Raw genomic sequence first — 15,981 nt, forward strand, 5'->3', positions numbered from 1 at the left:
GAGAGTGTTAAACCTTAAAAAAATCCAGTGGTTTGTTGGTGCCTTTTCAGTGTTCTGTGCCAAACATCTTTTCTTTTGGTATTTGGCATAAATATCGAACTTGCATATCAAGATATTCTTTTTCTTGTTCTAAACTGTTTTGGTTGGGAGGGGGGCAGGGAGGAGTAGGGAAGAGGTCAGAACCTTTTATAGTACACAGCTATGTATTCAAAGTGTGCATGTTTATATGTATGGGTGTATTTTTCCATGACTATAAATGCTTTTGTGGAGCTCTTATGGTCTCTTGTCAGTTGTCATCTGCTTTAAGTCCATTAAATAACATTAAGACTTTTGGCTTCACTAAACAAAAACAAATACAAAAAAAATATTGTTCGGACTGGAATTCTATCCCTTATCCACCCTGTTGTGCTTAGGTTTAAAAATGTGTGAGATAAGTCCTGGAGATCTTTGAGACAGCTGGATAATAGGTACTGCATCAACTATTCCAGGCTTAACTCTCCCTTTCCTAGCTTCTTTTCATTTCGGATAGGATCCTCCTCCTCCACGTTGGATAGAAAGTGTCCTTTCCCAAACGGCGTTCAGCCAAACCTCCAGTCATTGCACGAGCACTGGGATATGCCAATTTGGGGATAGAAAGAGCTCTGGAGCTATTATACGCAGAAAAAAGTAATTTGTGCAACTCTTTTTTAGTAGTTAGTGTTTAGTTTAGTAGCTAGTGCTCTGATTATGGAGCTGAAAGAACCCACATCTATCCCTTCCTCTGTTTTCCCACGTGGAGGCTACTACTGAGGGCTCAGAATTATGCAATCTGGATATATTATCTGTCACAATTATGTTAGCATTACCCTTGGCAATGGAATTGCTCTGTGGGCTGGGCATTAGAATCACACTCATTGTCTGTGGCTGGATGCAAAGAGGAGGGATGAAGGCCTCTGCAAACCTCCACAGTCCTCCATTCTACCTGTTCTCCCTAGGTCGAGGTTGACCACTGTGGCAACCCTCCCACTTGAGTGATCTATTTCTGGAAATATCCATAAAACATCTGGAGATCCATAACCAGACATACCCACAAACCAACAAATTTCCAGGGACTTGTACACACCCAGATATTCTCACAACCTACTGAAATCTAACATGTATGTGGCTTTGGGCAAGTCACAATCTCTTTTGCGCTTCAGTTTCTTCGTCTGTAATATGAAGGGGTCAGATTAGATGGACTCCAAGGTATCTTCTAGTTCCTAATCTATGAACCTATTCCCTCTCACCCATGCTATACGTCACAATCCTTCATCAAATCAATCATTCAGACTATAAAATGAAACTTTTCCCTCTGCACACACTCCAACTCAGCTCTCAACATATTCCATCTGAACATGCAGGAGCCGGCTTCTTGAACCTTCCAACCATGCTGATGATCAGCAGAACATCCTCCTGCATGTTCCTTTATAGCACAAGAGTAAACTGTTATAAGCAATTGGGCCTTTATCAAGTTGTATGCAAAGCTACCAATTATTTAGGGTTTATCAAATGGACATATCTGTGATAACTCTTCCATAGCAACTGTAAGAAAATAAATTTTTGAAGAACCTACAGTGGCACAGCGGATAGTGTAGCAGGCCTGGAATATTCATCTTCCTGAGTTCAAATCTGGCCTCTGACACTTCCTAGCTGTGTGACCCTGGATAAGTCACTTAACTCTGCTTCATTTCCTCATTTGTAAAAATGAATTATAGAAGGAAATGGCAAAACCACTCCAGTATCTTTGCCCAAAAAAAAAAACCCAATGGGGTCACAGAAAGTTGGACACAACTGAACAACACAACAACAATTTTGTGGGTTTTGTATTCCTGTCAACTAGTCAGTCAACTAGCATTCATTAAGTGTCTACTATGGGCCAGGCACTGTGCTGAGGACACAAAGAAAGGCAAAAAACAGTCCCAGGTCTCAAGGAGCTTACAGTCTAATGGCGGAGAAATCTTGCAAACAATTATGTACAAACAAATTAGCGAATACTGATTTAGGTTCTAGACTCCAAAAAAACATTTTTTAAGGACTTGATGCCAACAGATCTTACAGGTAGGAAATTGAAGGTACTTTTTCAAATTATTCAACCATTGCACAGCAAGGATTTATAGAAAATTTAACCTTTAAAAGAGTTATCCATCTGGTGCTAAGTGAATTTCAGTTACTATGAGCAGGTAAGGGGGAAGTAAAGGAAAAAAAGGACTCCTTATCAACAAGTGTACAGTGTATACAAGGGCTATTGGCAATGAACTAAACTGATAAGTGTTTTTCACAAAATTGGGGGAAAGACATTTTTATAAGCTTTTAACATTCAGCTGGAGTTAACAACTGAGTGTCATTTGCCATTAAATTCAGAGACAGAATAAATGAAAATTAGAATCTCACACTATTTATCAAAACTGGTTCCTTTTTTCCCCATTCAAAGGAAAATTCATTTTTAAAAAGGAAATTAATGCCTGTTCCTTTCATGGCATCTTTTCCATCCTGTTAAGAAACCCCAAACAAAAACCTCAAGATCAACATATTTAATGAAGTCTCAGAATTTCCCAAAAGAAAAGTAAGCCTATGTCCCACTTGGTCAAATGAAAAAACAGAAACAAAGGAAGGCTAAGTGAATTGACCCAAGGTCAAATACTAGCCTTTGGAGAATAAGGAACTAGAAACCAGATCTCCAAAATCCAAGTTCAGTTTTCTGGCCACCAGACTACAGTGTCATTAAATAAATAAATACTATTAAAATAAAGCCTTGAGGCAGATGAAGTATTAGGGAGTTAATGGTTTATCAGCATTGGAACCTGGTAAACTGGGTAGAGAGGGTGGCACATTTGAAGGAGGGCTTCATGTGGTATGATGCTGCTTTAAATGGAAGCTACTACAAACAGGATTTCTCATTTATGTATATACTTTATAGACCATATAATCTGGTCACACTTGCAATGGTGTGTGTGTGAGGATAACCAGAGCCTAGAATGTTTAAGACGAGTATAATTCAGATAAGGTGGCAGCTGCTTAATGAACGAAGTTACATTGTAAAAACACAGCATAAAATTTTGATAAATAAAACATTTCTTTCCTTAGTGATTATCCAGACTTTGAGGAACATATTGTGTAATTTCAGAGGCTGGGGCAGTGATGAATCAAACATTTCTGGAAACCTCTGAAATGTTGATATATTTGTGGTAGAGAACTGAGATTTAAAAGGAAAAAAAAACCCATCTGCTTCAAACCCATGCAATTTCAGTCATGCATCAGCTGGGCTTTGAAATTTTATTTAAAATAGAAGCTAATCTATCTGATTAATAGGAAATGATTTGATTCCATGGAATGACAGTCATCCCAATGTAATCATTTATTAAGAAAGAAAACCCCAAACCAAAAAACTCAACCAAAACTTGTGACTAGAATCTGAAATCCCCTCCTGGACAGCAAATATTTCACCAAAACAATCACTATTATGAGGGAATTTTGGGAAATTTGGTGTGGTTTAAAAAAAATTCCTTTCTCTTCCCTCCATCCAAACAAGCCCTTACTACTTACCACCAGCCTCAAAAATAAAAGCAGCAAAAGGGCACTGCTTCTAAAGAAGCAGTGAAATTACTTGGGCCAAAAACTAGGGGTTTTTTTTGCCTGGGAAGCAAGAGATGTCAAAATATACCACCAAGTGGCTGACTGGATGAATTGCAGCTTCCTTTAGCTCCCCCAAAAGGAAAAAACCACCTGCAAACAACTAGTGCAACTTCAAAGAAGGCCCCAGCACAGTACTGATAGCTTTTGGCATCATGAGACCCCATGACATGAAAGAAGGAGAACCACACATGTGCTTCATCTGATCTTAGAAGAAACATGGAATCTCCCAGCTTCACAGGATGGCGCATAGAAGAGACCACTTTCACTGAATTTTCCTCACTACTGGAGGAAACTTAGCTGTGACCTACACATTAACTAGGTATGGAAGCCGAAGGAGAGTAATTCATGTACATCTTTGTTACTAGACTGTCTGGTAGATGGGCAACTGTTTTAAAAATGCGCTGTAGCACTCTCTTAAGTAGCCTTTGGGAACAGCCTTTCACGTGAAAATTCATTATCCCAGTCATTTATTCAACAGGCATTTTAAGTGTCTACGATGTGTAATGCACTGTGCTGGCTATTACTGAAGATAAAAAAAATAAGTAAGACATGGTTACTGCCCTAAGGGAGCGTCCAGTCTAGGTGAAATCATTTCACGTTGAATACATTTTAAAGTAAGTGTTTTCTAGTAGCTCACATTTATCTAATGCTTTATATACAATGTCTCATTTGATCTTCATGTCAACCCGATAAAGAAGGCAGTATTGACCACTAATATTACCGTTTTACAAATAAGGACACTGAATTTAGGAGAGATGAAATGACTTGTCGACATTTATAAAGCTTTATGGCAACACCAAAATGTGAACGAGTGGTCATCCTACCTCTGCCGCATCAAGCAATGACATAATTTCTAGAGTTGAATTCTGCAAATAAAGGTATCAGACAGAATTCCCCTTGTGTTAGGTTAACCTCAAATACAGAGGGGTCACAAGCTCATGTGTTTAGCAGACGTTCTCACCCTGGGGTCCCTCAATTTATTTTTAAAGCTTTTGATGACTACCAACTTGATGACTATCCTTTGTTATCCTACTTATTTTATATATTTAAAAACAGTCTGAGAAGGAGTCTCTAATCTTTACCAGTTTACCAAAGGAGTTCATAACAGAAAAAGGTTGAGAGCTCCTGGTTTAAAGTTAGTATTTACACCAAATGTTTGAATTTTTTAAATTTACACAATGTTACATAACTATGATTTTAAGATTTTCTAAACTAGTGAAAATTTCTCATTTCTTGTTAAAAAAATTATTTTCTAAAACTGGAGTCATTAGGTTTCTGGTATAAGAGCAGAATATGGGAAATTAGAATTAAAAACAAAAGGATTTTCACAGTAGTCCTGAATTATGTTGCCAAAATGGCCATAAATACCATGTAAAGGGAGGGCGTGGCTATTACCTCATTTGACATCAGCCTTAAAGCTTGTATACATCCTAGCGTCTCTTAAGAAGCTATTTTTGATTTGTCATTCCTAAAATTACCCAATCCCTTGTTTAATATACTACTGAAGGTACTGATTTCCAGAAGTTAAGGGAGTAGATGATTTATTTGTCTTACTTAACTTGTTTCATTTTCAAAGAGTCTTCTAAACGTTTTGAGATTTAGTGGACAAATAGATGTCAACCTAATCCATTCATTTATTTATTTATTTTATAGGTCTTGATCATATTTCTTTTTAGTCTTTGCCTTTTCATACACAACAGTCATAATCTTTCATGTTCTACACTCTCGAAAGTGCCTTTCCTGCTAAACCTATCTCTCCAATCATTTTAAATTGTGTTTTCTAGTTCCATCAGGTTTTTTCTTGAGGTTCAGTATCAAGATTGCACATGGTATTTAAGAAACGTATTAGAAATATATGTGTTGTAGAAAAAAAGAAAATGCTTTATGAAAGGTAGGTTACCATTTTCTGTCTTGTTTCTAATACTCCTTCTTGAGGAGCCCTAGCATGGTCTTTTTGGCTACACCTGTCCATTGAGATGACATCCTTAAGGAAGAACTGACAATGGCTCCCAGACTCTTTTCTTCAGTCACAGGGGCTATCAGTTGTCAATCAATGTCAATTACTCCTTGAGGGTATTATATCAATATGCAGATGTAACCAGAAACCCCAACAAATCAGTGGGTATGTATAGAGATAGAGAGCTGGGCCTTGAGTCAAGAAGACCTGAGTTCAAATTAAATGTGTGACCTTGGGCAAGTCACTCAACTTCTATTTGCCTCAGTTTCCTCACCTATAAAATGGAGATAATAAAAGCACCTACCTTCCAGTGTTTTTGTGAGAATAAATGGAGCAATATTTATAAAGCGCTTAGCACGATGCCTGCTACATAGTAGGTGCTTGATAAAAACATTCTTCCTTTCTACCCACTTTAAAACTCACTGGCCACTTCTTTGCCTACTGCTAAACAATCAGTCTGAAGGTTTACTGGAAAGCTGTAATGATAGGCTGTGTATCTGAATCCAAAGTCTGCCCTGCCCACCTTTTCACCCCTGAATTCTTTCAAAACTTCTAGGTAAATGCTGTAGGCCCAGTAATTCATCGACATTATTCTTGTCGATCTGGCTAAGAAAACCCTAGAAAATAACCACTATTTTTTGTAGTAGCAACTTGTCCAGTTCACATGATTGGCAATCTCCCACCAACTAAAAGAGTTCATTCACTGTCAGCCTTATTATCAGTCCCTCAGAGTTCTTTTCAATGGCTTAATTTTTCATTTATACTTCACTGGCCAGGCTTTTGTTGTGGGCTTCTCAGATCTCATTTGGGTTACTCTTCCACTTTTTGGAAATTCCTTCCCCCAACTGTCCTGCAAAATTCTTTTTACTTTGCCAGCTGGGCTTGCACCTGCAATTTCTGATCTTTGCCTACCTCCTAAAAATTATCTTTAGGCTTCTTATAGGTTACTAACTTTTACATTTTTATCTTATTTTTTAAAAATCCAAACTGTACAAAGATTCCTTTGTTTGAAATTTAAACACCTGTGTGATAGATTTCTGGGCTTTGTCAGTACCGAACACAAATACCTTATGTGTAGCAGGCACTTAATAAATGTTTGTTAGATTCCACTCTTGCATTAGGATGCTGAACTAACAACTATAAGAGTAACACTAAATCACCGGGATTGCTTGCTATCCAGTAATCAGAGGATTTAGATATGTCTGGATCCTTAGAGATCCTTCAGTCCAATCCCATCATTTTACAAATGAGGCATTTGAGAGCTGAGATGACTTTTTCAAGGTCCATAGATACTAAGCAGCAGAATCATAATCTAAGCTTTAGTTTTATCATTCTAAGTTTACTGTTCTTTCCTTTATAACCTTGTCGCCTCTTTAAACTAAGTCCAAAACATTTCCCCTCGTCATGGGTTCTTAAACTATCTGTGTAAAAAACACTCCTTTGCCCCAGCTATAACACTCTGCTGCACCTTTCCTCCCAATGATGCATTTAATTTAATTTTTAAAAATAAGACCTGAAAGAAAGGAGGGGGCTAGGTTATGAAGGGCTTTAAAAGTCAAACAGAGGTTTTTATATCTGATCCTGGAGGAAATAGGGAGCCAACAGAATTTAATGAATAGGGCAATGATGTGTTCAGGAAATACAATGTGACAGCTGAGTGGAGGAAAGAGGAGTGGAATGGGGAGAGACCTGAAGCAGGGAGACCAACCACCAGGTTACTGGAGTAGTCTAAGAATAAGGTAAAGAGGGCTTGTAGCAAGGTGGCTGTCAAAGAAGAGGAGGTTAATATCCAAAGAACTTGATAACTGATAGAAGATGGAGAGAGAGAAAAATGAAGAGTGAAGGATCGTATCTAAGTTGTGAGCCTGGGTGACTGGGGGGATAGTAGTGCCCTCTCTAGTAACTGGAAAGTTAAGAGGAGAGGAGGGTTTTGGAGGAAAGATAATGAATTCAGTTTTGGACATGATAATTTTAAGATATCTACGTTGAGGTTAAGATGTCCAATCGGACAAGTTGGAGGTAAAAGATTAGATATCAAGAGAGATTGGGGCTGGACAAGTAAATTTGAGAGTCATCTGCACAGAGGTGATAACTGAGACTATGGTCTGGTAGTCTTTGTTATCTTTTTATTATGGAACCATGTAATATCAACCTAGAGATACTACAGTATTTAATTTTCCCAATAAGATTTTTATTCCTATTTTAATTATCCCTAATTATACCACATCTTTCCCACACCTCTTTATTCTTTCCTGCAGTTTGTAATCTCAAATCATTGTATCTCCCCAACCATCATCAAGTGTCTAAGACTCCCACTAAAGCAAGGCCACTACTTAGTACTAAGTATTTTAATTAATCTGTTTATTTAGGTTTCTTGCATTTATACACCATATTTTGGCTTTTCTGTCCCTTCCATAATCTGTCTGATCTATGAGTTGATGGGTCAGAATTCCTTTTTTCTCATCCTCATACCACTTCTTACATATTTGAGAAAGACTAAAATAAAGCCAATAATAGGCCCACAACCAGATGGTAGCATTTATACACTCATGCAAGTCATAAGCCCAGGTGTACTTTCTGGTATTGGATAACATACACCTGCAATATATTATGGGGGGGAGGGGGACCAACAATAAAATCAACAACCCTCAAGCTCTAGAAGTAAATTATGTAACTAGATAATATTAATTCTCCAAGGGAACTCTTTTCTTACCAGTCTATCCTAGTGCCCAATGGAAAAAAATAAGAAGACAAACTGTTTGAGTCTCATGACTGCCAGTTTCGCTTCCAATACTTATTCAAAAACTTTTTCTTAATTTTTATTCAACGAACATCTATTAAGCACCTGTATAGGCACGGAAACATACCAAACACTGGGAACGCAAAGACAAAAAATGAAACAGGCTTAGCCCTGAAGGACTTCACATTTTCCTTCTTTCCTTCCATTCTTGGAACATGAGGAAAAGGCCAGAAAGAGGAAGAATCATAAAGGACTACACACACACACACACACACACACACACACACACACACACACACTCTAAACAGAAAAAAAACACTGAAAAATATTCAAATTTCAATGAAGTGCAATACATTTTTCTCATGAAAATAATGACAAAACCATGATTCAATTAATTGCATCACATGACTTTTCCCAGATTTTTCTGAGTAACAGTACACTCTGACTTCTGTGTATTGAAATCTACTTGATATATTTATATGTACTTAATTAAAAAAACCCCACCACTTTGATAGCAATTCACATTTCAATACTGTTTAAGGGCTACAAAAGCCATTTCTTCACAAGAACCTTCTAAGTTAGCTAGTACAGACATTATCATCCTTTTACAGATGAAGCTACTGGAGCCTAGAGAGATAGAGTGACTTGTTTTCAGTCACACAGCTAACAAGCAGAGAGTTTGGACTGGAGTACAAGCTTTCGGACTCGCCACTCCTTTGCTCAAAAACCTCTAATGATTCTCTCTCCCTCTGTTGCTTACATGGTAATATAAAAACCTTTCCAGCTTGTCATTCAAGGTTCTCTGTAATTTGGCCTCAATTTACCTCTCTAATCTAATCTCCCATTAATCCTGTGCTCCTTGTTGTTACCCTGACACCATTTATACACTCTCATTTTAGAGCCTTGGCTCATGTGATGTTACCAACAGGGAATTTACATTTCACTCCCTTTAGAACCTGACCTAGCCAAATTCCATCCTTTCTTCAGTCTTGCTCACATCCTACCTCCTCCATGAAGTCTTACCTCATGGCTATAGAGCACACTCACTTCTCCATCCTCTTAGTCCCTACAGTACTACACATTGTTTACTTTGCTGGACCTGCGATAAATACATTGATTGGTAATCTAACAGTGAAAGAACACACCTTATTCATCTCTTCTCATTCTATATCGCTCTTATCCATATCCACTGGAAGTATGGGGGTATTATTCATAAGACACTTTAAGCAGCCTTTTCTTTTACTTAATTTTCATATGTGTATGCCTTTCCTTCCCCAATTAAATTACAAACTCCAAGGATAGGGACCTTCTTTCTGCATACCCATGTTCAGTCTCTAAAACAGTAGGAAATCCAATAAATATTTACTGAATGGATGAACATATATACAGCTTGTATATAGGTACACCCTCTGCTCTTCTGTACTCAGCTGGTCTAGCTGCGAGATGGCAAAACAGGTGTTGTTTGGTGAATTACCTTGGAAAAACTATATATGAAGAGAGCGCGCGCATACGCGCATACACACACACACACACACACACACACACACACACACACACACACACACGTATGTATGTATAGGAGTCTAACTTCATACCACATATTACTGTCCAGAGACAAAAGTTTCTTATGCTTTGACTGTATGTTTGCAAAGAAAAGGTGATGAAAGCTTTCATCTTCATGATTGTATAAACTTCTCTTCTCTCTTTAAAGGTTACATTATCACAATAATATTCACCTCAGTGGGGAATTGTGAGTCTGATTAATTAAATGTCTCTAACGTGATTGCAGATCATAGATGAAAGGAGCTATATAAATGCAAATTTTCATCATTCATCATAAGCACTTTGGGTAAAACAGGTTTAATATCTTTTCATGTTCTTTTTTTAGGAAAATGTTTCAAAGAAAGAATATTACTTACTGCCTTCCCACGTACAATGTAAAAGATTCAAAGCCCCCTCCACCCTCTTCCAGTGCTGAAGATGAAAGAAAGCATAGGCTATTGCTTCACTGTCTCCTCTCTTCAGAATATGTTCTGGGGGTAGGATTAAGCTTTTCATTTCTAGTAGGTACTGAAATAAAAAAAGGCAAGAGACAGATGTGTTAATATACAGTAATTTGGAATTCAACAATGTATACAGAAAGACCAATTTCCCTAAAGTACTATTCATGAGTATTTCATCAAACCTGAAATCTCATTAGAACATTTGAATGCAATTATTGAAATATCCAACCCTTCCAAAGCTTGCTGACAGATGGTTAATGTTGTAGAAGTCTCCTATACTGGGGGCCAGAGAAAATTTCAGTCATAGATCTCTGATCAAAAGAATAATAGACTCAGTCACCATAAAAAAAGACAGATTAAGTTTGGATGCAATTACAGGTACATATTTAATTCTGTAGCCATGATAAAATATGTAAAATGGCCATATATAAACTACAGCATGATATGACAAAACTAACCACTTTAAAGAGACTTACATTGAACAGGAAGGACAGCAATTGATTTTAACTACATGGGTCTGGCAAAGAGAAGGATATGGTACTTTTATCAATTCTAAACTAAGCTATCACTATACTGCTGGTGATTCTATCCTTCCTCCTTATATCTCAGCAGATAACCTTATTCTACTTTACTGGGACAACTGAGACCATCAAAAAATCCTCCTAATATCTTCATCCATTTTCTCCTCCTCTCCAATCTTTGAAGAAAGAGATAAACCTTCAAACTGTCCAAGTAGACCCCTTTACTTTTGCTCTTGGTCTAATCTCATTTCTTCTCTGAGAGCTTGACCTTTCAGTCACTCTCATCTTCAATATGTTCCCATCTACTGGTTCCTTCTCTGCTCCCCACAAATATATTTAGGTCTTACTTGTAATTCACTCACACACACACACACACACACACACACACACACACACACACACACACCACGTTTCTCTTGATTTTATCTCCTTACGCTCTCACCCTATATTTCCCCTACCTTTCATTGCCAAACTCATAGAGAGTTATCTATAATCACTCCACTTTCTCACCTCCAGCTGGGCTTTCAACCCCCATTAGACTTTTAACTGCTAACACTTTCTTGTCAAGGTTACCAATGATCTCCTAGCTACCAAATCAAAAGGACTTTCTCTGTCTTCATTCTCCTTAATCCCTCTATTGTGAAACTATTAAGTATAATCTCCTCCTGAATATTCTTTTCTCCTTGTCTTCTATGACATGGCTCTCTCTTGTTTCACCTACCTGCCTCACCACTGTCTCAGTCTTCTTGGCTAAATTATCATTCATCTCCTTTCCCATTAGGAACCTGTTTGTTCCCCAAGGCTCTTTCCTCTGCCTTTTCATTTTCTCAACTCTTCTTTTTGGTCATCTTATATAATACCATGAATTTTATTAACAATGCAGTTAACTCTCAAATCTATACATCCAACCATAATCTCTCTCCAAACAGTTTGCTGGATATCTATCTTGGGTTTCCCATAGACATTTAAACTCAGCATATCGAAAATGGAGCTCATTATCTTCACCTCTATCTTAAACTCATGTTTTCTTTGAACTATGAATTTTCTGTTAGGGACATTGCCACCTTCCTGGAAATTATATTCAAAACTGTGGAATCATCTTAGAGCTAGGGTTCTGAACCTTTTTTGTGTCATGGATCCTGCTGGTAAAGCCTATGGACCTCTTTTCAGAATAATGCTTTTAAATGAATAAAATAAAATGCATAGGGTTACAAATAAAACCAATTACACTGAAATAAAGATGTAATTTTTTCCATCCTAGTTTACAGACCCCCAGAAATCTATCCCCAGGCTAAAACCCTTTAGAGTCTTCCCTTTCTCTTCCCACATCCAATCAACTCTATAATACCACACTCATATCTTTTCTTATATTTTCCTCCTTGTCTCTACTCAAATAACCACAATTTTTATGCAAAGCCCTCATGACTTCTTGTCTGGACTACTGTAATAGGCTTTTAATTGATCTCTCTAATCTCTCCCCTATCTCATAAATGCCTCACCCAACTTACAAATGATTTTCCTATAAAGCAGATGTCTTATTACATTAATACCCTCTTCAAAAACCTCCAGTGCTTCCGTACTGTCACAGAATAAAAGTACAAATGCCTTAGATGCCACATCACACAATTAATTCCAATAGAATTTTCAGTGCACTAAAATGCTCAAATTTTTTTTTTCCCCGCAGAAGCTGCTGTCTAACACTGCCTCTCTGGTCAGTGTTATCAATTTAATATCAGTTAATAATTATTCATTCTCAATTAATTATCAACCAATAAATCAGTTAATCAATTTAATATCAATTAAAATAAATTTAATCAGTGCAGACATTTACATTTATCCCAGAAAGACACAGACTCATTCTGAAAGCTGCTCTGGACGGGCCAGTCAGAGGGATGAAATTTTCCATTCTTGGCATCAAAAGAAAAACAAGTAACCCAAAACACTGCAATAGGTGTTGGGGATACAAAGATGAAAAATGACTGTTCTTGCCCTCAAGAAACTTATAATCTAATATGACACGTACAAAGCAAGTTGTGTAGAATGTGATGAGACCAAAGGAGATGTCAAAAGAGCTCTAAGGAAATTTAAGAAAGAGAGGAAAAAACCCTTAAGCTGGGGTGGAGGGAAGAGAGAGAAATAAGGGTGCGTATCAGGAAAGGTAAGAAGTAGAGAGCCTTTCATTAGAATGCCCAGAGGGAGAAGAATAGAGTAGGACTGTATGGGCAACACTTAGTAGACAAATCTGACTGGAACAAAAGATGGGTGAAGGAGAATGACGTGAAATAAAGCCAGAAGGGTACGATTATGACAGGGATAAGAGCTGGAAGGTACCTGAGTGACCATCTTGTCCAACTCTTTCATTTTAAAGATGAGGAAACTGAGGATGAGAAAGGATATTACTAGTCCCAGGTCACACAGGCAATAACTGATCAAACCAGGATGCCAATGCGAGAATTCTGATTCCAAGTCTGGAGCCATTTCCACCATATCACATAGATTTCAGAGTGGAGTTGAATTGTGGAGGTCCCTAAAATAACAGCTTATATTCATAAGGCATTTTAACATTTGCCAAGAACTTTACATGTGTTATGCCTCACAGCAACCCTGTGAGGTAAAGATTACAGATACTACTATCTCCATTTTATAGAAGAGGAAATGGAGGCTCGAGGGAAAGGGGCTTGCCCAGGGTCACAGCTAACAAGTGTCTGAAGCAACACTGGAGCCTAGGTCTTCCTGACTTCAAGACCACCACAGTATGCACTATGCCATGTTTTTCTTTCCCCTCATGCCAGGTTAAAGAGTTTGTGTTTTATCCCACAGGTAAAAGGATCTCACTGAAGATTTTTGATCACAGGAGTGCAATGTTATATAACGGCTGGGTTAAAATAAGAATTTGATTCTGACATTAAGATCAACTTATCTCCAAAAATCCTTGTTTTCATCATTGTGGGCACTTTCTTGATTTATACATATCACAACTTTGGAAGCTAGGTGAGATGGTGGATAAAGTGCTGGGCATGGTGTCAGGAAGACCCGAGTTCCAATGTGACCTTCAACACTTGCTAGCTGTGTGACCCTGGCTAAGTGACTTAATTCTGTTAGCCTCAGTTTCTTCAATTGTAAAACAAGAGATAATAACATCACTTGCCTCACCGGATCATTGTGAGACTCAAATGAGATAAGACTGCAAAGTAACCAGCACAGTTCCAGGCCCATTGGAGGTAGTCAATAAATCCCTCCTTCCTTCCTTTTCTTCCTTACTTTCTCCCTGCTTTTCTTTTTTCCCTTCCTTCTTCCTTACCTTCATCCTTTCTTCACTTCCTTCCTCTCTCTCATGCAAAAAGTCTTCATGAGTTGTTTTAGCCAAAAACCTTCACCATCTGTTGGGCCATACTTTTGTATGCTGCCCTGATTACTTAGCTAGGCTGTCCTCAAATGGCTGAATGCCTGAGAGCCCGGGGAGGAGGGGCGGGGAGGGGTCTGTGTTGTAGCCAGCAGGACCTGGGGCTGTGGTTTTTGAGCTCTGGATGTGGTAGCGGTGGCAGCCTGGAGGATGTCTAGTCATAGCTCATGAATCCATTGGTAGAAAGTAAGCTTCAGCACAAGGACTAGTTTTTGCTTTTTCTTTGTATCCCCAGTATCTTAATAAATGCTTACTGATTCAGATTGGATGGGCAGAAAGTGCTGGAGAATACACTATGCTGGCACTGCTCTTGGGAACCCAGGGTCAGCTCTACACTATGAGAAAGCATTAGGGAGTACAAGTTAAGACCAAACACAAAAATAAAAACTGGCTCATCTGTCCAAATTTTAAAACAAGTTAGATTTGGAATTTATGAGAATCAGTCAGAAGCTAAATCAAAAATAAAATATGCTTTGCTTCCTTCTGGTCTCATTTGGTTTGGGGAAATACTTATTTTATGATTTTTCATGAGAATCTGTATGTGAAAAAACTGTTCTTTTAGCCTAGTGAACTGGAGAGCACTAAAGGAAAGAGACCTATGGAGGAAGAGGGCCTGGCACCAGTAAATGGGGTGGAGTCTATGTAAATTTTGGGGCCAAAGAGAATTTGGGAAGGCCTAGTTATTTAAGAAAATTGTTTGCAAAATAATGCTTTTGAGCCTCTAGTAACATACAACCCCCACTCCTGAAATATCACTCCCCAAAGTTTTAGGATCTATGCCCACATAGCTGGTGTTATAAAACTAACCAAAGCAAGTTCACACCATGGAAACCTAACTTCCTTCTCATCATATGGATTTTATGTCTAAACTAGGCTATGCCTATAAATTAGATTTATATTCTTGTATGGTTCCAAACACAATGTTGGCCCTAACCAGATAATGAAGACTAATAACAACAATGTGCTATTTTTTGGCTAAAGTTAAAATGCCTGGCACGATCCGTTCTCAACATGTGCAACATTTAAATTAGAAAAGCATGGAACAACATTTCACATCTTACATGTCAAGAGAAAAATAAATGGAAGAGGGCAGATCCCTATCCACAAGTATGCAGAAATCAATTAGAGTAACTGAGGCTTGAAAATCAGAGAATTCTATCTGCCTGTCTATAATAACTATTTGGCTCCTACCAGCTAGACTTGCATACCAACTTATTTGGTCTGCCATCTTTCTTCTCATTTTCTTCCCAGATTCCCAAATAACACTGCTCTAAAAGTACAGTATTTCTAAAGGATTCAGAAGCAACTTTTCAAAATGTATTTGTACCAAGATCTTCTTTTTCTCCCCCTAACACCCGAGCATTTATAATGAAAACTATTAACTAAGACGATGATTTCTAAGAGTTATGAAATAGTTTACTCCTCACAACTGATAGAGTTCAAGAAATGGCTGGTGAAGCAACTATCAGGAACAATGAAAAAGGGATTGCTTCATTGGCTTGCAGGTAGGACTAGATGGCCTCTAAGACATCCTCTTACACTATGATTTGATGATTCAATAATAACAAGTTAAGGAAAATTACATTAACTTTACCCTTTATGTAACTATCAATGCTAGAGAATTAATTTCAAATTCTCCATGGTCTTTTTACTACCAGCAGCAAATTAAGTCATGTTAAAGCCAGATACAATGATGAGGGATGGGG

General features: G+C 37.9%; 1 protein-coding gene across 10 annotated transcripts in view; it reads right to left on the reverse strand.

Moving 5' to 3' along the window:
• The window catches only part of ST7 (suppression of tumorigenicity 7), a 283,470-nt gene that overhangs the window by 14,391 nt on the left and 253,098 nt on the right, over positions 1-15,981 (reverse strand). For 8 of the 10 annotated variants that reach the window (XR_013486445.1, XM_078154112.1, XM_078154131.1 and 5 more), the window contains one exon: positions 10,268-10,418. Coding sequence is in view for 9 of the 10 variants with exons in the window: in XM_078154112.1 (XP_078010238.1) it covers positions 10,268-10,418 (151 nt within the window). In the remaining variant the exon portion in view is untranslated. The remainder of the gene's footprint in view (positions 1-10,267; positions 10,419-15,981) is intronic. The other 2 variants (XM_078154113.1, XM_078154138.1) reach the window with 1 other exon arrangement.

The sequence above is a fragment of the Phascolarctos cinereus genome, unplaced genomic scaffold (genome assembly GCF_003287225.1).
Source record: "Phascolarctos cinereus isolate Bilbo 61053 unplaced genomic scaffold, phaCin_HiC Scaffold_1;HRSCAF=81, whole genome shotgun sequence".
Taxonomy (NCBI): Eukaryota; Metazoa; Chordata; class Mammalia; order Diprotodontia; family Phascolarctidae; genus Phascolarctos; species Phascolarctos cinereus.